At 34.6% G+C, this 26,832-nt stretch overlaps 1 protein-coding gene across 3 annotated transcripts; it reads left to right on the top strand.

Moving 5' to 3' along the window:
- The first annotated feature begins 1,339 nt into the window (after nt 1-1,339).
- LOC148601104 (beta-1,4-mannosylglycolipid beta-1,3-N-acetylglucosaminyltransferase brn-like) lies at nt 1,340-26,832 on the top strand. Of its 3 annotated transcripts, XM_088555780.1 has the most exons (3): nt 1,340-1,773; nt 2,261-2,359; nt 25,825-26,832. In XM_088555780.1, exon 3 carries the CDS (start codon nt 25,861-25,863, stop codon nt 26,824-26,826), a length of 966 nt encoding a protein of 321 aa, XP_088411906.1. In that variant the 5' UTR covers nt 1,340-1,773; nt 2,261-2,359; nt 25,825-25,860; the 3' UTR covers nt 26,827-26,832. The 3 variants fall into 3 exon arrangements, with proteins under 3 accessions (XP_088411906.1, XP_088411905.1, XP_088411907.1); XM_088555779.1 differs by lacking the exon at nt 2,261-2,359; XM_088555781.1 differs by lacking the exons at nt 1,340-1,773; nt 2,261-2,359 and adding an exon at nt 7,091-7,241.

Genomic DNA, 26,832 nt, shown 5'->3' with positions numbered 1-26,832 from the left:
AAAGAAAATCATAAGTGTTCAGATTCTAAAAGTTATACAGTTCTGTATATCATAGAAATGATCATAATTTTGGCCATTCTGTATACATGTATCTGCATTGTTGATTGATTGATTGTTAGGGTTTAACACCCGAGCAGCCATATTTCTGCTATTTTCAGGCGATGAACATGAAACGGATGATCAAATGAAAATGAAATGATGATGATGAAATGAAAAAAAGGATGGGACATAAGGATAATAGGGTAGACAAATTTTGATTGCCACAAGTTAAAAGGGAGGGATGGGTAGGGTCGGGCAATTAAGCCTCCTGTAGCGGAGTGCAAAGGTTACTACTCCTATCGAATACCACAGCAGGTTTCTTTAACGTGCGAGGAACGTGACATATTTCCCAACACGGTGCACCACTATGGTTTGGGATCAAGTTTTCCGTATTATAGCCTGACAACCCCAGTATGTAACACGCCAGGGGTACCCCATTCCACCACCTGGGGCACACATCCCAGTTGCTCTGCAGGCAGAGCGCCTAGCCCCGGCTAGGTTTCTGAGCAGTATTTAGTCGCCTTTTAGGACAAGCTTAGCGCTGCTGCAGACCTATTCTTTTGACACCCGGACCTGCACGGGGCTGCATTGTTAAACGTTTTATTAAATTCCATATGTGATGAAGAATGAGTTACGAACAAGAAATACTACGGTATCCCCATATTCATAAATAATAGTCCAAGACTTTCAAATCTACTTGGACCAAAAGCTAAAACAGGAGGTGCACAATCGGAATATGATATAAAGATTCTGTGAAAAGTTTATCATATTCCATTCAGTCATGTAGGAGGATTAAAAATGTATAAGAGGTGGGCACCCATCTGCGTAACGGAAGGAAGGACAGTCAGTCACCCTTACCGCAATAAACCCCCGCTCAAAGTGTGGTAACATTCAAAGTCCATAACTTTCTGTGCGAAACCTCCAAGTTGATGCAATTTAATAATAAAGATTCCGTGAAAGTTTAGTAAATTCTATTCAGTTATGTATAGGAGGAGTACCGGATAAGAGATTATTACCCTTCTGTGTATTGGAAGGAACTACGGACGGAGGGTAAGAAAGAAGGAAGGAAGGACACCCCTATCACTATATAGGGGTATAGATACAAAATATAGAATAAAACATCCCTTCACGTGTTTTTGAGTTAATCCCAAATCGTTCAATCATATCAACTAATAGCAATACAGTTTCTTTACATTCGAATAAGGAAGAAAAAAAGCAGTAGTATAAAACATATACAGAAAGAAACAAAACCCTTTTGTTATCTACACGTATATAAACATATACCTTATAAAGTAGCCACAGACACTTATAATAAAGAATGTAGACCTTCTGTTTACATATTAAGTGACTGGCATAGTTCAACCAATCTAGTTGAATCAATTATTCACAGTAGTTTAATTTATTAATACACAGATGTTATTGGAACGAGTTTGGGATTTTATTTGTGATCGAATTAAGAAGTCTGATACAATTGCAATATTTTACATAATTTAACAAACACTAAAGGAATTAAATCTGGAATACAATGAAAAGGTTGACTTGTTTTGGTTGAAAGGATGTGTATCGGGTATGTGAGCACCTTTTAAAACAACTTACAGTTCTTTACTGAGAATTCTTCACACAACACAGTTTGTTTGTTGGGGTTTCACACAATACATAACAAATAAGAAAAAAATTGATTTTGTGATCGAAACCATGAATATTGGATGGATAAGCTGCATTTCTAGGGTACAGGTAAGTAGTCAATAATTATGTGTGTATGTCGAAAGGGACTCAATCGAAAAGGGCGTCCTGTTAGTTTACATTTCTATTGTTAACACGCATTGTGTGTCAATGTGTGTCTTTAATTTTTGTGAGTGTGTTAAGGCTTTAGGGTTAACCCGTGTATATTGTTGGCGTTAACATGTACCTAAATATCTAATATTATGGATTACTTTTATGTAAGTATCTTAATTGTGTAAAGTAATCAATAATCAATAAATAACTACAGAAATTAGACTTTGTATCAATATACCAATAATCCCTGAATTAAGGTAATTAAATATGTTCACAATAATTTGTGTCCCATATAAAATTTATTGAGGGTGTATGGTAATTTGTTCCTCGTATGGATCAGTTAATCCATCTTGGTAACAAACAAACAACCATATGTAGAAAACTACGTTTAATAAGATTGAATATGAAGTATATAGTGACTACATTTACCTTCTGCTTTTTACAGGCAAGAATCGGGATGTATATATTATAATTAATGTCTCAGAATGTGACGACTCTATTGGCTACACTGCTCCATCGATCAAATTGATACAGGGAAGAAAATGTAAGCATAGAAGGGTCTGAAAAATTCCTAACTATGTTAGAACTGTTTGCAAATTTTTGGTCGTTCCCTCCCCGTGACTCGAATTCGTACCGCTGTGACATCTATGGCAACACTGCCTGCGCAAAATCCAGCGCCCAAGACCACTCGACCAGCTAGGCTGAAAGAAATTCATTGTAACAGTGTGTATTTATTATAGTAGGCGGACCATACACATCAATATTTACGTTCAATACTATTATTATTCATGATTGGAAAATCCTGATATATAGTTTTACCTTGGGTATATTCATTTTTATTAACTGTTTAATTAGTAAGTGTGAATATTTGTAAGAATCAGGCAGTGGGTGAAACATGGTATGAAAAAAGGTTTAATTTGTCTATTTGCACCACTAGAATCAAGGAAAGAAGACAAGATTTTCCATATCATTTTGGTAAACTGAGTTATAATTTGATTGAAATGCACTGAAAATGAACATTTCAAGGGCAGATAACTAAATCAAAAATTTCATTTTTCTAACATTCTTTTGAAAAAAATTCTGAGCAAATTCAGTGATGCAGAGATCAAATTATGATCTTTTCAAATAGAGAAAGCATTATTGGGTGAAATTGTACTGTCAGATCATTGGGGTTTTGTTTCTGTTTTTTTTTTCTCATTTTGCCCGATTCTTACAAATACTTAAATACTCAATGCAAAAGGTATGACTGAAAATGTCGCAAGTATGTTTGAAGACCACATAAGGCACCAGCATTTGTTTGGGCAGAGAGGATACAACATGCCATATTTGGTTAGTTGTGAAGCACCTCCATTAAAATGTTGAAACTGTGCTGTCGTATTTCAAGTGAAAGTCTCGTGTTCCCCCAATATCATTCGACCAAAAATGTGACACATATGATAATCATATGCTTTTTGATTCATATGATAATCATAAAATGGTAATCATATGATATTCATAATTTGGTAATCATATGATACTCATAATTGTGATAATAAAATTTTACAAATGGCAGTGGTATGATTTTATCACACATTTTGCATACATGTACATGTACAATGTATGTTAAATTGGCTTGGCAACATGATCGTAATAATGTAAAGTGAAACATTTAAATTTAAGCTTATTTCTTATGATTATCAGTAAACGCAGACCATTTGATGGCCACAGGGGGTTGTCCCCATTATCAAATATGCAGCCCGATTTGTATATACATGTAACATGAAAAGGATGATCCCATATTTGGGGTATCTCACTTCAGCTCAATATTTTAACTATATCCTGCCAAGGAACATGAAATGGGTGATAAAATGGACATGAACTAATGATGAAATGGAAAATGGGATGGGACACACGGATAATGAGGTCGACAAATTTTGATTGCCACTGGAAATAGGGAGCGGTTGGTAGGGGCAGGCAGTTTAGCCTCATGTGGCGGAGCGCAAAGGTTCCTATTCCTATAGAATACCACAGTAAGGTTCTTTAACGTTTAAGTAATGTGGCATCTTACCCAACACGTTGCACCACTATATTTTCTGGTCAGGTTCTCCGTATTATGCCCTGACGACCCCAGCATGTACATGTAACATGCCAAGAGTACCCCATTCCACCACCTGGGGCACACAACCCAGTTGCTCTGTTGGCAGAGCTCCGTAACCCCTGGTCAGGGTTCTGAGCACTATTTAGTCGCCTTTTACGAGAAGCTTTGTGCTGCTGCGGGACTATTCTTTTGACAACCGGACCAACACGGGACAAGAATTCAAGACGAATGGTTATAAAAGTTGTTTAAATGTCAAAATTCTTTAAGTTACCTTTAACAAGTTGCATCTTTATATTATGTTAAAGAACATTAATTATAATGAATAATCATGCCTGATTAAAAATGATTATATATATATATATATATAGTGTTTATGTTTGTTTGTTGGCTAGTTTATTTTCTTTGATTCCCAATTGTTCTATTCGGAATCGTTCTAATAAATATATGGAATTCCTAGTTATTGTCTATTATCGATTTATGTTGTGGGAACATAGAAAGATGATGATGAATACTTTATTTCTCATACATAAAGTACAGAGAAAATTCACATATTTTACATAAACATTTACAATGCATGTGTATACAGAGTATAAATAATCTAACCAGGAAAGCCACATTCTAACGAACACTTGCGGTATGCATAGAACAAAATGATTCAGCGAATATGCAATATGTCTGTGGTAGACCAATTAATATTAACCATGATTCAAATGATCTTCCATACAGATTTGGCCAAAGTGTAAAGTTATAGTGAAAACTCATAATCTAATTAGAAAAAAAATAAATCAAAAATTCAATTTTTATATCAAGAATTTAATTATTAACATTAAAAGGAAAGAAGAGTTTTTTACAAGGATTTTTATGATACTATAAAAACCATTGTTTTCTAAAATAAGAAAGTTGATACCTTCTATTAAAGTTCATGCTCTAATGTAAAAAAAATCAATTCAAATACATGTATTAGAAATTATTATTGTGAAACATAACTTTCATCTATTACATCATATTAATCTTTTTCCGCTGAGTTGATTATTTTCAATCAGACATGAATATTCATTAATTGTTTTTTTTTTCTTTTTTTTTAAATATACCCCAATGTAACTGCAAACGACCAAAACCATTCTTTTTTTATATTCTTTCCGTTTTCCAGTCCGTTTTCCGTTCCATTTTCCGTTTCCGCCTTTTAGTAACACCAACAACAATCTTTATTCTCACAAACCAGGTATTTGATACAGTTTGTTTGTTTGTTTGTTGGGGTTTAACGCCCGAGCAGCAATATTTCAGCTATATTCAGGCGGTGAACATGACGTGGATGATAAAATGAACATGAAATGATGATGGAATGAAAAATGGGATGGAACACAAGGATAATGGGGTCGAGAAATTTTGATTGCCACTGGAAATAGGGGGAGGTGGGTAGGATCGGAAAATTTAGCCTCCTGTGGCGGAGCCCTATGGTTCCTACTCCGGGAGAATACCACAGTAGGGTTTTTTAACGTGCGAGGAACGTGGCATCTTTCCCAACACGGTGCACCACTATGGTTTGTCGTCAGGTTTTCCGTATTATAGCCTGACAACACCAGCATGTAACACCCCAGGGGTACCCCATTCCACCACCTGGGGCACACTACCCAGTTGCTCTGTGGGCAGAGCACCCCAACTCCCGGCTAGGGTTCGGAGCATTATTTAGTCACCTTTTATGACAAGCTTAGAGCTGCTGCAGGCCTATTCTTTTGACACCCGGACATGCACGGGTCCGTATTTGGTACAGAGACATATAACATATATACAATACATGCTAAACAAAACCATTTACAGACAAGTTAGAAACATTACAGTATTGATGAAGTTAGTCAGAAGGATTCACTCTTGTTTATAATTTATAAGCTCCTTGTTGACATACAGTTTTCTGTCTGTTGATTGTGATGGACATTTCATGATATAATGGTATACGTCTCCTATTTACATTTATTACAACGATTTTCTCTGCTGATATTTTGCCAACGACCTGTTTCTATTGGTAATCTATGGTTAACTGTTCTGAATCTACTTAAAAATAAAGAGATTTGATCATCGAGAGTATATATTCTTCAAAACTAAGAGTTCATATATAATTTACAGTTTTCGCGCCAATTGTGAAACTTTCGTGCCAAGATTGTCTGTACTGGTCTGTAAGACATAGCTTAACCTTTCATTTTAACTATTCAATGTTCAAAACATTTTGCGTTAACCAAATATTTGATAGTCCACACTCATCTAAAAGTTTCTTTAATACTCCGTAACAACTTAAAGTTTACATTTTGCCTCGTATACATATTCAGCATCAGTTTATAAGCAAAACATGAGATTTTACAGATTACCAGCAATAAGTTTTGACCAAAAAGACACCATTATCTGTTTAACATCTACAGACAATGGGAAACGACTAGGTTCTCCATGTATAAAACACGAAGGCATGGAAGATTCAAGATTCAGTAATAGTTTACAAAACTTCAAATGAACATTTTTCTAATAAATATAAATTGGTAAAACCCCAGATTTCAGAATCATATAAAAGAATAGGCTTAACAACTGTGTCAAAAAGATCTAACTGACAGGAAATCGTCAGTCCACGAAATTTGCCCTTCTTTAAGGAGGAGTTGATAACCTGGGACTTTCTAGAAAAATATCTAAGTTCTAGCCCAATTAAATTTTCACTCAGTCATGAACAGAACAAAATATGATTCAATATTTCTCTATAATTTGACATTTTTTTCAGATTTTCAAATAAATAATGAACTCCATTGCTGCTGAAAAAAATATATATTAAAAAAATCACTACCCATCGTTCCTTCGAAATGAAAATGATCGGTGCCTAAGATTTTCGCCTATGTCCCTTTATTTGCAATCCTTTTATAACAATCAAAACATTTCTAAATTAACTGGCAATTGTGAACATAAAGGCAAATCCTTTTCAAATCAATTTATAGGAATACGAATACGAAAACTTTCGTTAGATTCGGTACATACAATGTATACTTGTAATAAGAGAAAACATAAGCACTTGTGAGAATTTAACCGAATGAAAGTTTCCGTCCACGTGCATGTACATGTAATCTCATGTAAGCTTTGTGAACCGCCGACCAGACTTGTTCAAATACAATATTTTGTTCTTTCTGCAAGGCATTTAATCCTATTTTAATTATCTTGTTTAGACACGGATGAATGAAAATTCAACGACGCGTTGCGAATGTAAACAGTGTGTAAATTATACATGTACAACTGGGCATTTAATAATACATGTATTGTTTGTGCGGAAGGACATTTTCATTTTTTGAAACGATTGTGGCTTTACCAGTGGGTATTAACTGTGAGTATACATTATTCTTTCTACAGAAAATTTTACCTATTTTATGAGTTTAAAATGATACAGTTTACCCCCGTCACACTGTCAAGACTCAGGCTCTAGGGACCAGGATATACTGTTAGAGAAGTATATAGATGAAAACTAGGCATAGTATAAACAGCAATAAATAGCAAGCGGACATATCAGAGAACACACATAACAACTCAAATATGGAAACAAAATGATTTAATGATATTTTTGAGGAAACTTAAAAAAAATCCTGGTCCTAGTGCCTGTGTGCCAAGTGAGGGAAATGAATGTGAACTGGTCAATGATATACAATTTGATCGTGAGTGGAGCACGTTAAGAATCGTGAACCACTTTATAGGAACTTTGAAGTCCCTTTTTGTTATTTTTCCAGCAATTGCAGCAGAACTGTAACTTTTACAAACAAAGCAAAGGTGTCTGTCAAAATGATCACCATTTATAAATGATATGAAGAAATGTTTCGTTGATTTTGATGAACAGTTTGCCAGAAAAGACTTTTTGTCACTACTAGTTTCACTCCATAATATTTTTTGCCTTGCTTTGCACGGCATTTAATTCATTTAACGGCCCCCCTTAAACTAAAATCCTGGATCCGCCCCTGAAAAGGTACACTTCGCCATATGCATGAACATAGTTTATTAAGAAGTCTACAATTTTCTCCAATTTTGCAGACAATTTAAGATTATTAATCTATTTCTTAATGAGGAATAACATTTAAGATGCTGTTTCTAATGCCATTTTTTGTTTCTATTTTGATTGACCATGATCGTGAAGGAGGCGATTAAGATTAATCGTGAACCGTTTACTTGTTTTAGTGTGTTATATTTTTTCGGTCTATTTGAAGTAACCTCAATGCCCGTGATGCGCACTTTAAAAAAAAACTTGCTACGAAGGTTATTTTGTTTGCACCAAGTGGTTGAGACAATTTCTTATACTAGACCGGAAAATATAACAGACTTATTTTATTGCTAAATAAGTCCTTAATAGTTCGGCAAATAGACAGGACACCCGATACTATTGAAACAAATTACATGTACAACGAATCTAAAGTAGTAATTATGAAATATAAAAGTGATTACAAATATATAAACATTTGACCATTAAGCACCTCATTTTCGCAATTTCAAAGATCTGTGCGACATAGCACATTCTTGTACACATGTACTACATGTAGCTTCCTTGATAATTAATCTTCTAAAAAACGTCATCCTCAATATCAGTGTTAAAATACTGTTGAAATAGTTTTGTTCATCTAATACAATTACTTTAAGAACCTGGGTTATTTCCAAGGATTCTGACCACAAATAGGGCCAATTAAAAAAATTGTTCAAATATCGGAAATTTTCATTAGAATCGGTAGAAAACGCCTTTTCGTTCCTAAAAATGCAAATTGGTGAAAAAATAAGATGGAGCCTTGTTATAAAAAATAAGCAACAAAAGACTTCAACTTGCTCTAAATTGAACACTTTGAGTCGGGTATTTCCAAAGAAGCACTATCCATTACAATGAAGTGGGTTTGCGTTCTTTGGTATATAAGAAAAATATATCATCTATCATCCATAAGCAAGAGATGGTTTGTAATGTGATTTAAGGTAAAAATGTAATTTTTTGGAGAGAAAAAAAATAATAAAACCCAAAAACGTAGCTTAATACGACACATTTGGTAAGTAAGGTTCGTAGCTTATAGCGACACATTTGGTAAGTAAGGTTCGTAGCTTATAGCGACACATTTGGTAAGTAAGGTTCGTAGCTTATAACGACACATTTGGTAAATAGGGTTCGTAGCTTGTAACGACACATTTGGTAAGTAAGGTTCGTAGCTTATAACGACACATTTGGTAAGTAAGGCTCGTAGCTTATAACGACACATTTGGTAAGTAGGGTTCGTAGCATATAACGACACATTTGGTAAGTAGGGTTCGTACCTTATAACGACACATTTGGTAAGTAGGGTTCGTAGCATATAACGATACATTTGGTAAGTAAGGTTCGTAGATTAATACGACACATTTGGTAAGTAAGGTTCGCAGCATATAACGACACATTTGGTAAGTAAGATTCGTAGCTTATAACGACACATTTGGTAAATAGGGTTCGTAGCTTGTAACGACACATTTGGTAAGTAAGGTTCGTAGCTTATAACGACACATTTGGTAAATAGGGTTCGTAGCTTGTAACGACACATTTGGTAAGTAAGGTTCGTAGCTTATAACGACACATTTTGGTAAGTAAGGCTCGTAGCTTATAACGACACATTTGGTAAGTAGGGTTCGCAGCATATAACGACACATTTGGTAAGTAGGGTTCGTACCTTATAACGACACATTTGGTAAGTAGGGTTCGTAGCATATAACGATACATTTGGTAAGTAAGGTTCGTAGATTAATACGACACATTTGGTAAGTAAGGTTCGCAGCATATAACGACACATTTGGTAAGTATGGTTCGTAGCTTATAACGACACATTTGGTAAATAGGGTTCGTAGCTTGTAACGACACATTTGGTAAGTAAGGTTCGTAGCTTATAACGACACATTTGGTAAGTAGGGTTCGTAGCATATAACGATACATTTGGTAAGTATGGTTCGTAGCTTATAACGACACATTTGGTAAATAGGGTTCGTAGCTTGTAACGACACATTTGGTAAGTAAGGTTCGTAGCTTATAACGACACATTTGGTAAGTAGGGTTCGTAGCATATAACGATACATTTGGTAAGTAGGGTTCGTACCTTATAACGACACCTTTGGTAAGTAAGGTTTGTAGCTTATAACGACACCTTTGGTAAGTAGGGTTCGTAGCTTATAACGACACCTTTGGTAAGTAAGATTCGTAGCTTATCCCTATGCTTCCCGGACATACTTAGCATTGATTCGTTAGTACTTTTCAATGAACAGAATACCCAGAAAGTTGACCTATAACCTTTGACGAAACCATATTTATGCAGTTTTTGTCTTTGTCCCTAGAAATATATATAGATACATGTAACCAGTTTTAAAAACTGAGCGGTGCTATATATTTTTGTCCATATCTGTGTTATTAAGAGCAAGGACTAGTAGACTATAAAAATCTTTGATAAGAGGTTATGGTATTTTTTTTATATTATTTAATTCTTGACCGCATATGCTTTCAAAATTTCCATCCACTTTTTTAAACTGAAAATGTGCATATTCGAAGAAAAGTCGAAAATTGGATAGTGACATCTATCAAGAGCTGTCTTTTTCATTGAGGTATATCTAATTTAACAGCAATATTGTTTTGGAAGAAAACAGATGACCTAGTCAAATACAGATGCGATTACTTCTAACCTCTCTTCGATCCTGTCAGGGTTTGCTGTCATAGAACAATTCTAATCTGTCAGGAATTGTCCAGACCCACGACACACCTTGTCAGACTGTCAAGACTTGAGACAATCTCTATCATTAACTGTCCTGGGTCCTGACACCGCTCTGTCAGGAACTGTTCTACGTAGAACAGTTTCTATTACTGAAGAGTTTCTAATGAGAACAGATCCTGACAGATAGTAATACTACTCATCTAAATTACGTCATTTAGAACTGTTTTGGTTCACCGGAAGACACGTATCGTAATGCCAGTCGTAAAGGTTCACCGAATTTCAGTTTATCTGAGACAGAGGATCGATAATTTACGAGAAGGCGGAACATCATAGGTGGAAATTGCCAAGATGTTAGTAGATTCTGAGAGAGTATCTATTTCAAGACAGGCTATTGGGCAATTTTTTCACCCAATACATTATCATGTCCATGGTCATTCCAGATTCGTTACTTAGAAAATTGCGAGGAACTTGTTCGTGTGATAGTGTAACGATTTTTTGCTACTTCGTCGAGCGCTCTCTTTCGTGACTGATTTTTTGATTGATTTATTCCATTTCGTCCATGGGTGGGCATAGGGCGACTACAATTTCTCTCCATTCGCTTCGGTTTTGGGCGATGGTGTTACAATTTCGTGACTGCGCTTATATAAATATTTGAAATAAAACGACAATTTTAATCTGAATTGCTATTTCTAAATCACAACACACAGACACGGTCTTCTTTTTTCATCAGTTTTCCTTTTTTTTAATCAAACTTCCTGTTCTAAATGACGTCACGCAGAATATAGATTTAGTGTCAGGAACTGTCCAGGGGTCTGACAGTTCAGAACAGCTTTTCGTATTTCTTGGTCTCGACCTAGACCAGTTTCTGTCAGGATCTGTCAGGGAATAGGACAAAGTGTGTCATGACCCAGGACACCCTCTGTCAGATCCTGTCAGGATTTCTGTTCTAACCGCTGTCATAGAACGGTTTTCCTGACAGATTCTGACAGATTTTAAGAGAGGTTAGAAGTGATCGCATCTGTACAGTTGAAAAGGATACGTGTATGACCTTTAGGTCAGGTTTGTTTGTACTATCAAAGGTTATTTTGATTTTTTATACTTGAATATTAAACATATCTTGTCTAAAAACCAGACATCACATCTCAGGATAGCTGACTAAACTATTCAAATACTCTATATATGTTCATTTCCTTGGGTCTGCTATGTATCGTAAAATTTTCTTTGACTGGTTATTATAGTGTAAAAATACTGGCGGGAAATGTTCCCTTACCTCCTCTGAAGTAGAGCGTACTGGCGGGAAATGTTCCCTTACCTCTTCTGAAGTACAGGGTACTGGCGAGAAATGTTCCCTTACCTCTTCTGAAATAGAGCGTAGCCAAGTGTTAATATATCCAGGGACAACTTTCATTTGTAATTTTATTTTTGAGTACAGTTTCTATAAGCCCCTGAAGGATTTTCAATTAGAAAATATGTGGGATTAAGAAATGTATGAATCACTAATTATAAGCTTCTGTCTGGTCTTAAGGCAGAGCTCCACTTCAATATGAATGTTTACTTTTCAAAATCAGTCTTTACCACAAATCTTCCAGTACCAGTGATTAACTCAAGCACACTTATATGATTGATCGAGGTGATACATTGTATGACAGATATTTCATGCATTTCAGGACAAAAACATATCCTGCCTTGTACTAGTCCCAAACACATGGCCGGACTTTTATTGTGCACGATCAGAGGAGAAATAGCCCATGACAGATAGGGACACGCGTCCGTGTCTGTCATGGGAAAAATGGCCAATCGCAACACGCAAAATAAAAGAAGTCCAGTAAAGTTCAGAGGGTCAATGAATAAATTAAACTTTTTGTACGCAGGTCTACATCTTTAAGAAATTACTGTTACATGTTTCAGGTCTATAAAAAAATACCCACAATCACGTGGTGCATACTAGATAACCTGTATCCCACTCATGAAAGAAACCCAAGATCTTCAATAGGGACCAGTGTATGCACTCAGTTACATTTTTTTCTTTCGAGCCACGTGAACCTGTCGTCAAGATATCGAAATTTGATGGAGAAGCATTAACAACTAACTTTAAAGTAGGGGCTTTAGTGATCACGAATGATCACGAATGCCTTTTTGATACATGCTTGAAATCTTGAAATCAATAACGTTTCTCTTAATAAACTTTACATAGTCAAATGAACCAAAGAAAGCATGACCTTTGTTTCCACTTATTATCGTCGAGTAAAATAAGAATAACAGGCTTTAAGATCAACACTGGCCCATAAGAAAAATGTATAGGATAAATATTATTTGGTGGTTTAAAATTTAAATCTCCGTTCTATTAGTAAAAAGATAAACATACTATATAAAGAAAGTGCTACAAGAACAGTTGTAGTTATGTGGAAATACGCCTTTAAACATGAACATCTCTAATATGCTTTAAATGTCAGTCTTTGTAAGAATCAGGCTGTGGGTGAAACATGGTAAGCCCCATCATTTTAATTGTGTAATTTGACTACTTTCACCGTCAGAATAAAAAATACGATTTTCTATTATTTTCTTGGTAAATTGAATTAAAATTTCATTTAAAATATACTGAAAAAATAATAAACACTTCAAGTGCAGATAACTCTCTCAAACACCTCATTTTTTTCTGACAAATTATTGGAAAATTTCTGAACAAATGCAGTGATGCAGAGATTGAAATAGTGGTAACTTTAAAATAAAAAAAAAATCCTCTAAAAACTCTAAATGGTTCATTGTCTATTTGTAATAAAAGAATTGTTGTGAGGTTATGTACATTTTAAAGGAAACTAGAAAAAAATGTTTTCAAATTTTTGATTGTGTTCATATTCAGGTTTTATATCTTACTGTTTGCTGCATTATTAAATACTTGTTTATATATAACTCTTGTAGCACTGAATTGCGCCTGAGTTAGCAAAATAAACTTGCCTTGTCTTCTCTTGATTCTTACAGAGACTTACACTTAAATATACATTGTATGTATCATTTAATTTTTGTTAAGTGATCGTTTAAAGCTTCTCATTGCAAACGGAAGTGGATGTGAAAGTTGTTTATACTCTTTATTCCTCAGTTATATGACATTTTGCTGAATTGGTTTTTGAAAAACACCCATTATGTACGAATAGATGATTACAAATTCCTGAAATATTGGTGTAAATTAACACTATGATCAATTCGACCGAAGCCATGTTTGATTTATGAGAAACCTTTGTGTTATAAAACGAGGTGGGCGTAATATTTACAATCTTAACTGATCTAACTAGAGAAATTTTAGTGGAACAGTGATAGATCCAGAGGGGGTCCTGGAGGTTGATACACACCTTTTTTATAGGAAAGTTTTGTCTTTTGTTTTTAAAATGTCTGGATCATCAACTGTAAATATTAACGAGAAAAAAATATATATATTACTTCTTTGTATACATAGGGTACGTACATGTTGTATGTAAGATTTGTTTTATTTCACTACTTTTATTTAACATAGAGTTTATAGGAGAAGCGTTCTGCCTTTTAGGGTGCTCATTGAAAAAAAGAATAAAATGGGATGGGTAGGGTAATAAGATTCAGAAAAAAACACATCTTTTTCCGACGCAGTCGGTATAGTTTTGCTTTTTTCTTTTGACCTTAAAGACGCCCTTCTATGGAAACGCAAGTCACCTGATCGCAATTTTGTTTTCCGATTGGCCAAATACTGATAACTAAATGGCTTCCGAAAAAAAAACTGTGTCGTACATATTGTAAGTTGAAATTTCGTGCTGTGTGTTATTTCCTGAATGAGATGCAATAAATTATAAGTAAAAAAGAACAATTTTTTTCTGCGTCGGCTATCATTTTTAAAAGATAGTACTTCTTTCATTTGATCTTACCGGTTGCATCCTCCTCATGTTACATTTTATACCAGTACTACAGGTACCAGTATCGTATTGCATATCCCTGAGCGGGTGTACGTCAAAACATGGATGCTATAAAAATATAGTGCATTTTCTTTTTGCCTCTCTACAAACTAATATTTTGTCAAAAGATATGAACAATGACTTATAAAATAGAGCAAACATCACACTGTAAGATGAAGAACTTTTTAAAAAGAAAATCTAACATAATATCATAAAAATGTTCCACTGAAAAGGTTGGTTTGGTGAGTACAAAACGAAAGTGAAAGTAGGGAAAATGGCTATTTATAGTTCGAGACTACTTTTCTGTCCGATCTTCGTGGACTCACCCTATTTTCTTTGCGGGAAATTATTTTTTCACATCCTTAGAAATGCTACATAAGTGAAAGTTTTATTGAATCAATTTACATATTTTTTTGAAAATCCTAAAAATATGCACTTCACTATTGAAGTCTATGGGAAAATTAATACGATACTGAGACCTACACTGTAAAACGTATAGTATATCTTGACGGGGACAAACGTTTGAAGGACAAAGGGCTTGAAGGATATGTGTCAGAAGTGTAATTTCGCGTAACGAGTTACAGATATAGGACAGACATTTTATTTATGCGTATTAGCCGTCCTAATTACATTCAAATCTTTACTTTGGCTGCATTAATGGCTGGGCACGATTTTGTAACGTTTTATTATTATCACTTGTTTCCGCCATTACTATACTATTTATTGTTGAGAAGTAACTCCTAACATAAAATCACATTTAGCAGTTCTGACCGGGTATTTTTGCGTCACTAGACGCTAAGTCATCAGTTTTCAGTAGCGTGAAGTGAAGAACCATTGAAAAGATTGGTTACAGTACGGTTACATGGTAGTAGGATTCAAGAGGAAAAATGTGAATACATGGATAAGACAAAGGATATATGTTTATGGAGGCTGATAGAAGAAAAAACATTCTTCCCCTCGCTTTCGTTGTACGACCGCAAAAAAATCGTATATTGGTATGATGCTATCGTCGTCTTTGGCGTTGTCGTCCAGCATCCGTAGACATTGTGATACCGTACAAAAATCCTTACGTGGGTGAAGAAATTAATATGTAGGTCATGTTATAATTGCATCACAAAGTGTCATACATGTACCACAAGAAAAGGCCGTGATTGATTTTGGAAATAAGGATTTCTACCTTTTAGGAATAAGGGAGCAAAATGGGGTCAGAAACAAGCATTTTCCTTTTGTCTTGACAAAAACTTGACTATAAGTGAATTTATATTTTGTAATTCTACTACAAGGTACCATACTACAAAAGAAAGGATGGGTTGATTTTTGAGGTTGTGAGTGGAACCATTTATGAAGAGGGGGCTGTATCAAGCTCGAATAATTTGACCATACTTGCCCAACTGTTTAGGGTTCGACCTCTTCGGTCATATCGAATTGCGCCCTGTGAAGCACTGTACATGTATTTTCTTATGTATGCTTAGAATGTAGAAAATAGTTAGATTCAACAGCACATTTTGAATTTAGCTATAATAGAAAAAAAATCTTTTATATTAAAGTTTAAAAATTAAAATAATTGGACAAATGTTGGTTGTATCGACGTGTTTTTCCCATTTTACCCGATCACTTTTTTGGGATAAACTTATAAATTCATCGTTTTAGTTGAACTTGATATTTCAAAGTATTAAATGAAAAAAAAACAAACATTCTTTAGTCAAGTTATTCTCTCAAAAACGGATATCAGAAAAATTATGTTTGATTTTTAGCAATTTTTTCTACAGTTAGTGTATCACATGGAGTTATTTGTTTGCATAGCCTATTATGAATATATTAAGTACATCAGCACTCAATGAGTGTTTGAAAAGTTATTTGAAAATTTGTTAATTGAAAAAAAATATTAAGTTTTAACAAATGCAAAAATGGGAAGTTGCTTACCAAACATATTTTGGCTTTAAATTGAAGGCGTGTACAAGTCATGCATATTTTAACAAATTTGAACAGATGACTTTTAGTTTTATCCCACTCGTTGTTTGCACAAATTTTGCTTGAAGTACAACGTATAGATAACTGTATTACCTTCAAGTCATTAAAGGCAAAGTCAAGTTTGGTCTGATATATTAAATGCCAAATTCTTAATACATAAAAGGGGGAGGGGTGGATGAAAGACTGAATGTGGACCATGCAGTATCCTGAGCAAATTGACAGCTATATTTCTAATACTGGTAGTTTTGATGGTATTGTAATTCTTCAATATGTTCTGAGTTAGCTTTCAGTAATCGCGAGCGTTCTATAAGTTAGTATCTCATTTATCTAATGATTTAGATTGAGGTATTTCATGGAGGGAATTGGATGCATTATTGAATGACTTTTATGCAGTGTTTGAGTGTTGTTTCAGTTCATTTTTGACCTCGCATGAAAGGGGATGGTTAAGGCCTTACAAATCTACACTTTTGTAGTTTAACCTCTCCTCAGACGGATGTCAGGCGCATGCCCACTGTCAATAGATATTGGTCTTTAATGTGTTTTTTTTTGTGTCGTTGTATTACTTTTTAGTTTTGTCATCAATCAGTTACCGTTGACTGTCGGGGCCTTTCAGAGCTTTCCGGTATTTGAAGGTGTGTTCAGACATGTTCAAGACTTAAAAACGACACATGTACATTTATGCTTCCTCATTTCGATAAAACTTTATTTGGCGCATAAATCAACATTACGATCATGGTGCACAAATCATGGTACCCTTAAATCATTGCGAACAAATCAATTTCATAATCATAGCGCACAAACATGGTAACTTATAATAATGGCTAACAAATGGTACCCTAATCACAACACACACAAATCGTGGTACCTTATAATCATGGAATCATGGCAAATGAACATGATTCCATTATCATGGAGCACCAATTTCGGTACCCTATAACCATGGCGAACAAATCATGAAGCCATTTTATTATGGCGCACAAATAATTGTACCATATTAGTGGCGCAAATATTATAATATCTTATCAAAGTTGCACCAAATCGTGGTACCAAAATCATGGGAAACAAAATTTAAATATGGCACGAAAGTCATGGGAACCAATTTGGGAACCCAAAATAATAGGAATAAAATCATGGCAATCATATTACACCCAAAAATCAAAGTAACTGTATAACGACATCATTGTTGGCTACATGTACATGTGTTGCTAGTATGTGATTAACATACATGTAGCTAAAGGGGAGAAAGGGAATGTGTTATAGCATTGGTTTGTTCAAATTTGGCCTTAGCTGTAAATAATTATAATTCAATTTGTCATAGTAAGCCTTAAGATGAACTAATGCTTGAAGGGGACTTGTGTTTACATGTGATTCAGTGTACGTATTGTTTGTACAGCAATCCCTATATTGGTGTACATGTATGAATTTTTTTATACTTTTAGAAAAAAAAAATTTTTGAATTGTACTTGGGTATTGGAGTGAAAAGACCAAAGATCTTCCAATGAAAAAAGCTGATATTTAAAATAACTTATGCCTCGTTCGATGTATTCATCTGTCATAAATCAACCAAATCAATACCGATAACTCTTCCGTGGCGGATCCATTAGTGAGGTTAAAAATGGGTGTCCTGGGGTTGGGTCCTTTTTGTTTTAAAAGTTGTTTTAGGCGAAAATGAGCAAGCAATACCCTGGACCCATCTTTCAAAACTTCTGTATCTGTCCTGGCTGTACATTCCTTCTGTCTGATAATTACATTTGTATATAGACTACTTCACATATTTATTTAAGTACCATAAGGCATGACGATTAACAATTAAGCAATGGAAAAATCATGGTTTCTTTTCACATGTACTGCATATCGTGGTTAGCTTTACTTTCACATGTACTGCATATCGACCTGGAGTACATATTACACTATGTTTTGTTTAAACAGTTATTTAAATAAGGCTACTCCATTTATTTACATTTCTATACAACGGATGCCGGCGATTTAGGTGAATAAATGGTTCACAAATAAAGGTTGATATTTACTTATAAAAATGCCCCGTGCAGGTCCGGGTGTTAAAAGAATAGGCCTGCAGCAGCGCTAAGCTTGTCGTAAAAGGCGACTAAATAGTGCTCAGAAACCTAGCCGGGGGCTAGGCGCTCTGCCCACAGAGCAACTGGGATGTGTGCCCCAGGTGGTGGAATGGGGTACCCCTGGCGTGTTACATGCTGGGGTTGTCAGGCTATAATACGGAAAACCTGACCGCAAACCATAGTGGTGCAGCGTGTTGGGAAAGATGCCACGTTCTTCGCGCGTTAAAGAACCCTGCTGTGGTATTCGATAGGAGTAGGAACCTTTGCGCTCCGTCACAGGAGGCTAAATTGCCCGACCTTACCCACCCCCCTTTTTCCAGTGGCAATCAAAATTTGTCGACCCTATTATCCTTGTGACCCATCCTTTTTTTTCATTTCATGTTCATTTTATCATCAATTTCATGTTCATTGTCTGAATATCGCTGAAATATTGCTGCTCGGACGTTAAACCCCAACAAACAAACAAACAAACTTATAAAAATTAAATGCGCACGAATTTAATAGCGAATGATGCATGAAATCAATTCACCGAGAAGTTAAAGGTTAAGCCACTTAAATAGTGTATGTATTAAATGTGGACATTTAATAATCAGTCTTTTAATAAAAAATGCAAATTATGTAATATGTGATTACCCCCCCTCCCAAAAAAAAGCTACATGTTTTAAGAATAAATTGTTATTAAGTTAATTGCTTTATGTGTCTATGATGAACTGTATTCCATCCTGTTTGGTCTTAGGATATTATTCACATAGAAATCCAATAGTTTTTTTTTAATTGTGTTTCAATGTCAATTACAGATCTCCATAAATTTTGAATTAAAAAAATAAATTTTTATATAAAATATCTCTCCTAAGACTAAAGATTATATGAAAAGCACCTTGATAATTGATGTAAACTACTGCAAAATAAAAAAATATATATAAAAACATGTACAGGCTTTCTAACCCAGTATATTTTGCATGATTGAGTGCTCCTTTGATACATATGAATCATAGGGTGATTACTTAACATATTTTGCATAAACTCATCAACAGTTTTAGCATATACGCAAATCATTTGGATCGGAGGGAAATATCAAATTTATTTGTACGAGCTTTAGAAACAGTCAAGATTGCGAGGATTTTCCGACCGAGCCTTGCAGTTTTGCATCGAGTAAAAATGAATTCGATATTGTCCGGGAATTCGAATGATTGTATTGTTTTTAGCTTAAAATTGTATATTATGATGAACAAATATGAAATTTAATGTACTTATGCAGAAAAAAGGATAATAAATTGTGATGTTTCGTTTATGTTTTACGCGGACGTATTAGAAAGCACCCTAAATTTGGTTTTGACCAAGATGAAGACGATATTATGCGAAACTATAAAAGTTTATCAATTGTTTATTCGACACCCTGTATTTTATTGTAAAAACTATAGTTGCATGATAACAACTGTTTATAGACACATGTATTTTTATTTTAAATTTAAGTGTTTTTGATACATTTACCTAAATTAGTAAAATATGAGCCATAATGAGGAAGGTGAAACCTTAAACACCCCCCAAGAAACATATGAATTCAAAAACATAAATCCTTTCATAATTTTTGTTAACCCTGTTATGATTAACTTCCAAGTTGGTAAAATGTGTTATGATATACGGTTGTTATTACCCTTATGCATTCTCCTATTATCATGAACTGTAATATGCATGGGGCGAAATATCCAGTTTTGGTAATGAACTGTGGGTTGTCATGGTTCGAAATGTCTTTGGTTCGAATTGTCCGACATTGATTACGTAATTTTTGTAAACATTCGGGTGCCATGTTTTGAATATCCCTATCTTAGAAAAAAAACTCCGAATCTATGTACATTTAATCATCGAAGTTAGTTTATGTTTCTTTGACGGGTGTGGTCCTCATTCGCATTTACCAAATATACGAAAATGAAGCTGCTGTTTATCTGTTTTAAAGCTCCCGATTTTACATGCACAAACCGGATTGATGCTTTTTCTGCCCATAAGTATGCAGGACCCTGTTGATAATACAGTCATTTACGCTCCCGAACCTTTGGGTACCGGAGGCAGGTGTAATCGCACGAGAACAAATTCATGTCGATAATTTTGTGATGTCCTACGTTCTTGAGGCGATTTGTTTGCAGGCCGAGTTGTTCCGATGTCACTTCCTGTCAGACCCACAGCAGGGTAATACTAGGTCTGTTCCAAAGTACTGTCAGATATCCAAACGATCTGAATTGAACTTTATCGACCCGAATCGCGTAACAATTCATCAGTGCTTCTTGGTAACCTGGCTATATAACGTATTGAAGAGGGGACCTGAGGTTAATATCAGGTATTAAAAAGGGGACTTGAGGTAACCTGTTTATATTTCTTTTGCGTTGTTTTTATGTGGGATGTGACAATAACCTGGGGAACCGAGTTTTGATCCGTCACGACAAATGTTTTGTTTTTTATTGTTTGAATGAATTGTTTTTTTCCCAAAATTGGTAACATTTAAATGTTTGTTCACAAAGATCCCAGCCCCATTCCCCCGCTGTTAAAAGGATCGGTGCCTTACGGTTCTTACCAAGGACGCTCAATGTTTAATACACACACACATAGAAATTATTTCAATACCGAGCTGGAAAGGTTTCATACTTCGCATACATCATAATGCATTGAAAATGGAAGTTTTCATGCACAAACATTATATGGTAATTTGATGGGAAGTAGGTATTTCACTTCAAAGTATTTGTTAATTGTTATCTGACATCGGGTGAAGTATACTGTGAAATATGTATGGTAAATAATTACCGTTTCAGAAGGTTTCCGTCTATCATTGAAATAATGAAAACATTGACAGCTTTATGTGTAAATGTGTTTATCCTAGATCTTGATTTAGGACGACTTTTAAAGCTGTTAAAGATAAAAATGAGCCAGTTCTTAGCGGCTGCAACTGACGGACTCGACAAATATTGGTCCATAGGTCCAGCAGGTCCTATCGGCTGCAACTGACGGACTCGACAAATATTGGTCCATAGGTCCAGCACGTCCTATCGGCTGCAACTGACGGACTCGACAAATATTGATCCGTAGGTCCAGCAAGTCATGTAGTATTCGCCATTTGTGTAAAAACCATTCATTCCTTTTGTTGTAATCTGGTTGATTCAATGTATGATTTGCATAATACCATTTTTGTTTAATATAATAACATGTACTTGTTTAATAAATTTCACACACATTTACTTAAACTAAATCGTAAATTTATAGAAGAAAATGACTGGGACAAAAATGTAGTAATTATGCATAATTACTGGTCAGAATAAGGAATTATACATATTTCCTAAGAGGTTTAATAATTATACATAATTTGAATTACTAAAATTTCAGTAACATATTCATTTAGTGTGGAGCTACACGGAAGATACTTTTACGGGTTGTCGCTGAGCCTCCTCTTCTCTGTTTCATGTGCAAATCTAATTTTGATACATGTATACATCAGGGATATCCATTAAATCAATTCCATCACCCTCCAAAAAATGTAAATTACAGTATTGTACTACCATACAGACTTTATTTTACTTCCACGCTACTTTTTAGTCCCATCTTTCTACTGCTATAAGAAAACAGAAGATGGTAGTATTACCATATCGGTCTACGTGGTCTGTGCTACCCAATTAAATATTTCTTTGTATGGTTACATCGGTTCCATCACTTTTCTTTGGGTCCGGATGTCAGAAAAGAACAAAATAAGGTCATCCGAGTACATATAATCAGGACTTTTGTCGACGCAAAGCGCAAAAAGTCCTAAAAATTCTCTCCGTCGTTTGGGTAAACGAGTTAGCGCTCGAATCGAGGTCATCAGGTTACTAAATAGATTCGGGATCATGTTGGACCAACGTGTTTGCCTTAACGTTGAACGATCAGCTATCAACCAATAAAAAATAATACGTTTCATTGCCTTTTCATTTTGCTTTCTCGTTTGTTCCACGGTTCGAAGTTTATGGAAGTTTTCCATCATTGAACCATTCAAAACTTTATTTATGAAATAGAATTTAAATATAGCATTAGCAATATTGAAATGAAAATAATGAAAAATGTACAATTTTGCAAGAGAGCAATCATGCAAAACTCTGAGCTACATCGGGTAAGCTATCAATATATATAGATATCATACCCAAGGACCCTTTATGTATTGTACAAGTGCTGCTGTTCTTAACTGTAAGATTTGTTCCTTTTAAAATACCAATCCATAGAAAATTTAGGCAATTCTAATTGTGGAGGTAATAAGAGGCACAGAAAATCCCATCGAACAAACAATACTTTTTTTCCATTGACGTCATATTTTTACTTCCAATCCTTCCACTAACAGCTCTGTATTTAAAAAAAAACATACATTCATATCCCACATAAACCAACCACCCAACCAACCAAGATAGATAACTCTTTGCAAAATGCAAGTTTCATATACACAATTTGTAGTTGTTTTTGTGCTCGTAATATCGGTGCAACAACCATAGGCCAAACTAGTATTGGTTTTGTTATCCGCAGCTGTTTCTAAAATAGAAACAAATGGAAGTGAATTTTATGTTCGTTGGTTTGGCTTTTTTACATGCATTAATCACCTTCTATCTGTTATCTGTAAAGATTGCTTACTGACGGAGCCAGAGATTTGGAGGTAAAGGAGGGGGGGGGTTACATGCTATCACAACCTTAATTTTGCCAAAACATTACATAACATGTAAAAGATCCTACAAAATGTAGGGTAATGACCCCGGACTTCCCTCTTTGATTCAACACTAACATCCAGCACTGCACCACTTTCCATCTTCATCACGATTCTCTTCAACTCAGATGACGCTAGACTGACTTTAAATCAGTATAAGCATGATAAAACATAAAACAATAAATCCTGCGATCTCATAACAAGTTAATGTCCAGGATAATGTAAAGCGATACAATTACATCAATGAATAATTCACTTGATGAATAATTGATACTGAAAGGTGACAAAAGGCCTGTTCTATGGCAATCGATGAATAAGGATTGTCACTATTTGTGATGGTTTGTTTTGGATAAATCATTTGCACAAGGTATGTCATGAATTTGGTTTGGTGTCTGTTTTAATTATTGATGGATCATTATTTATTAAGAATCGATTTTTGAGTGTGTCATACACAATGGTGGATGAGGCTTTAGGATGGAACCCCTCTTCTTGAAGAAAAAAATGGATAAAATTAGCAAATAATAACAACTTGGAACTCCCTTTTCTGGTCCCCTTTTTATTTTTTGTTATCCGCCCTTGATGCGTGTGAACGAAGAAACTTAGTGGATGGCCGCTGTTGTATACCTAGAATGAATAGTGTCCAACAGGGTTTTATATTTTAGGGACTGTTCACTCCTAAATAGGTCTATATTATGTGTAAAAATAACTGTGCCTACCCGGTCTTTATACTGGTTAAACTTAAAGCGTATAAGATTTACATTTAACGTATGTATATCGGTTAAGGGAAGGGGTTAATTAGCACTTTAGCTATATATCGGTTAAGGGAAGGGGTTAATTAGCACTTTAGCTATATAAGTTATACAATTTATAAATTGATAATGAAAAAAGTTAATATGATGAAAATACTGAGGAAGGATGTGTTTTCAAAACACTAAAATAGGATAAAAATGTCCAAAATTACCTGCGAAAATAATAATCACTTCTTATTTATCAGTAATTGCCACACTCAGTGAAAATTATTGGAATTGGTCAACTTCTACCTGTTAATAAAGCATTTCAATTTCTTTATCATGTAATAAAAATAATATCACTTTAAAGAAGTTTCTTTCATCTTTTAAATGGCAGTAAATTCATTTTGTTAAACAAACTGAAATACATAATTATTAAAATTTTACTGGGGTATGAACTAGAACTTATATTTCTTCCTCAAGATACAGGTGCATGTACGTTCATTTAGTTACCATTTTATTGTTTTTGAAAGCTCATTTTTCAAAACTGGCCATTCAACAGATTGTTCTCTTTCATTTAGTATTACATTGTAAATTAATTTTAATAAACACAAAATTTTTCACAAATTTAACTCAATTTACCAAAATGGTATGGAAAAAGATGTCTTTTTTTCCTTGATTTTGATGGTGCGAATAGTCAAACTTTCAGAATAATGTTTTTTTCATACCATGTTTCACCCGCTGCATGATTCTTACAGAGACTGACACTTGAAAGTTCAACAAATTCTAATATCAATAAGATTATTTGCTTCATTTCCAAACAAAATGATTTGACTGGGTTAAAATTTCTAAAAAGACTTGTCTCCGTATGTATGCAAAATGCATGAATATGCCACCTATAATCTGTATTTAAACACATTTTTTCATGTGATGGACGAATAATTATACATGTACCCATTCCACTGACTTGAGTATTTAGAAATGTTTCAAACAATATGATTTGAATAGTTTTAATCGTCAAATTTGCCTTTTTGAGTTTACACCATGGATCAAAGTGCTATTTACAATCTGAATGTTTTTCAGTTCCCTTTTTCATGACAAATTATTATGCACTGACTTGAGTATTTTGGTTCATTTTTAAATGGGTTGAATGAGTGAAACTCCTCGTCTTTGTTGACCTGCGAAATATTACAAAGTCAAAAAATGTGCTCAAGCAAGGACACTTCGACATTTTTATTAGACTGAAGAATTGAAAGAATTGATTTTTTATGAGCAACTCGGTGGGTGTTTCTTGAAAAGCAGAGGATGCTTACCCTACCGGTGCACTTAACCCATGCTCTCAGTTTATAGTGGAGTCTGAGCTGTTCATTTACATTTGTTGCTTTGTATGTATTATCTTGGTTATTTAATGTTCTTAGTTGTGTTTGTCTGTTTTCCATATCCGATCTTTGTCCTTGGATTACTATCTTTTGATTTCCGCTAGAATCTCGGTTCCCTTGATTACTCTTGTAAGACATTGATATCATACATATTTTATAGAATACCTTAGTTGTTTACTGTAGGGTTTTAAGATATTGAAGAACAACAGAAATACTGTCCTTGAAATGAACATACATGTATGAGTATTTCAATGAAATTATTACATATTATCAAAATGACACGGACAGTTTGTAGTCCTTTTTTTTTAAATTTTTGTTTCTGATAGTAGCAATAGACAAATTTCACTGTCATAATAGTGAGTTATTTTTCTACTACTGCTCGACTCTTACAGAGATACATGTAAGTACGCATACAAAATTGATACAAGCTTGTATTTCTATTTTCAGGACAAGATGGCAGCATAGCGCAGAGTTTTGAAAGAAATGCAGACTTGTAAAAGGTCACACGTGACATGCCTTAAGAATATAGGACTATCGATAACGTTAGCATGTTTTATTATTGGAATATACCTCTACGTTGATTCAGTGGAATGTCAAAAATTTAAAATAGCGTTCGAATATCGGTACCCACATAGACTGAAGTATCTAGAATACGGAACCTATGTTAGTATAATGAATGATGTGTATGAAAAACATTCTCACTCTATTTCACCGATAAGTTGTTGCCATGGAAATGCGTCGCTAGTCATTGTTGTAAAGTCAGCGGTACAAAATTTCGGCCGACGACAAGCAATACGACAGACGTGGGGTGGCGATCAGAGAGCATTTGTTTATTATTCATTAGGAGTTGACAAGAACCTTCATGTTAGTATTATTAACGAATCGCGGACTTTCAACGATATAATTCAAGGATCGTTTACCGATTCGTATCGCAACAACATCCTTAAAACATCGTTGACTTATAAATGGATATCTGATCATTGCTCAAATGTCAAAAACGTTCTCCTTGTCGACGACGACTATTTTGTAAACACCGACGGAGTAATTTCCTACCTCAAAACAGTTGATACTTCAAATCAAATGTATGGTTATAGAGGCCAGTGTTGGAAACCTAGTAGAAGCTGTAGTGATGTGAAATCATTTATTGAAAAAGAGGAATACCCATTTCATTATTGGCCAGATTACATTATCGGTGGCTCTGTATTAACTTCAACTAAAGTCATAACGAAAATGGCACGTGGTATACCGTATATAAAAATCTTGAGCATCGACGACACTTTTGTTGGGATTGTCGCACATTTACTAAAAATAGATCTCATAGATGATTGGAGGTTTACAAACACTTATAAATCTCCATGGCAACTAGCCAAGTATTATTTGACAGCTCATGAGTACGATGAGCGGACGATGCTCGACACATGGCGAGAGTTTAAAATAAAACGGATATAAAATCAA

Source organism: Perna viridis, chromosome 12 (assembly GCF_037379345.1).
Source record: "Perna viridis isolate PV_CMFRI_1.1 ecotype Kerala chromosome 12, ASM3737934v1, whole genome shotgun sequence".
In the NCBI taxonomy this organism is placed as follows: domain Eukaryota; kingdom Metazoa; phylum Mollusca; class Bivalvia; order Mytilida; family Mytilidae; genus Perna; species Perna viridis.
The sequence above is the reverse complement of the archived record's forward strand: the minus strand, read 5'-3'. Positions and strand labels throughout refer to the sequence as shown.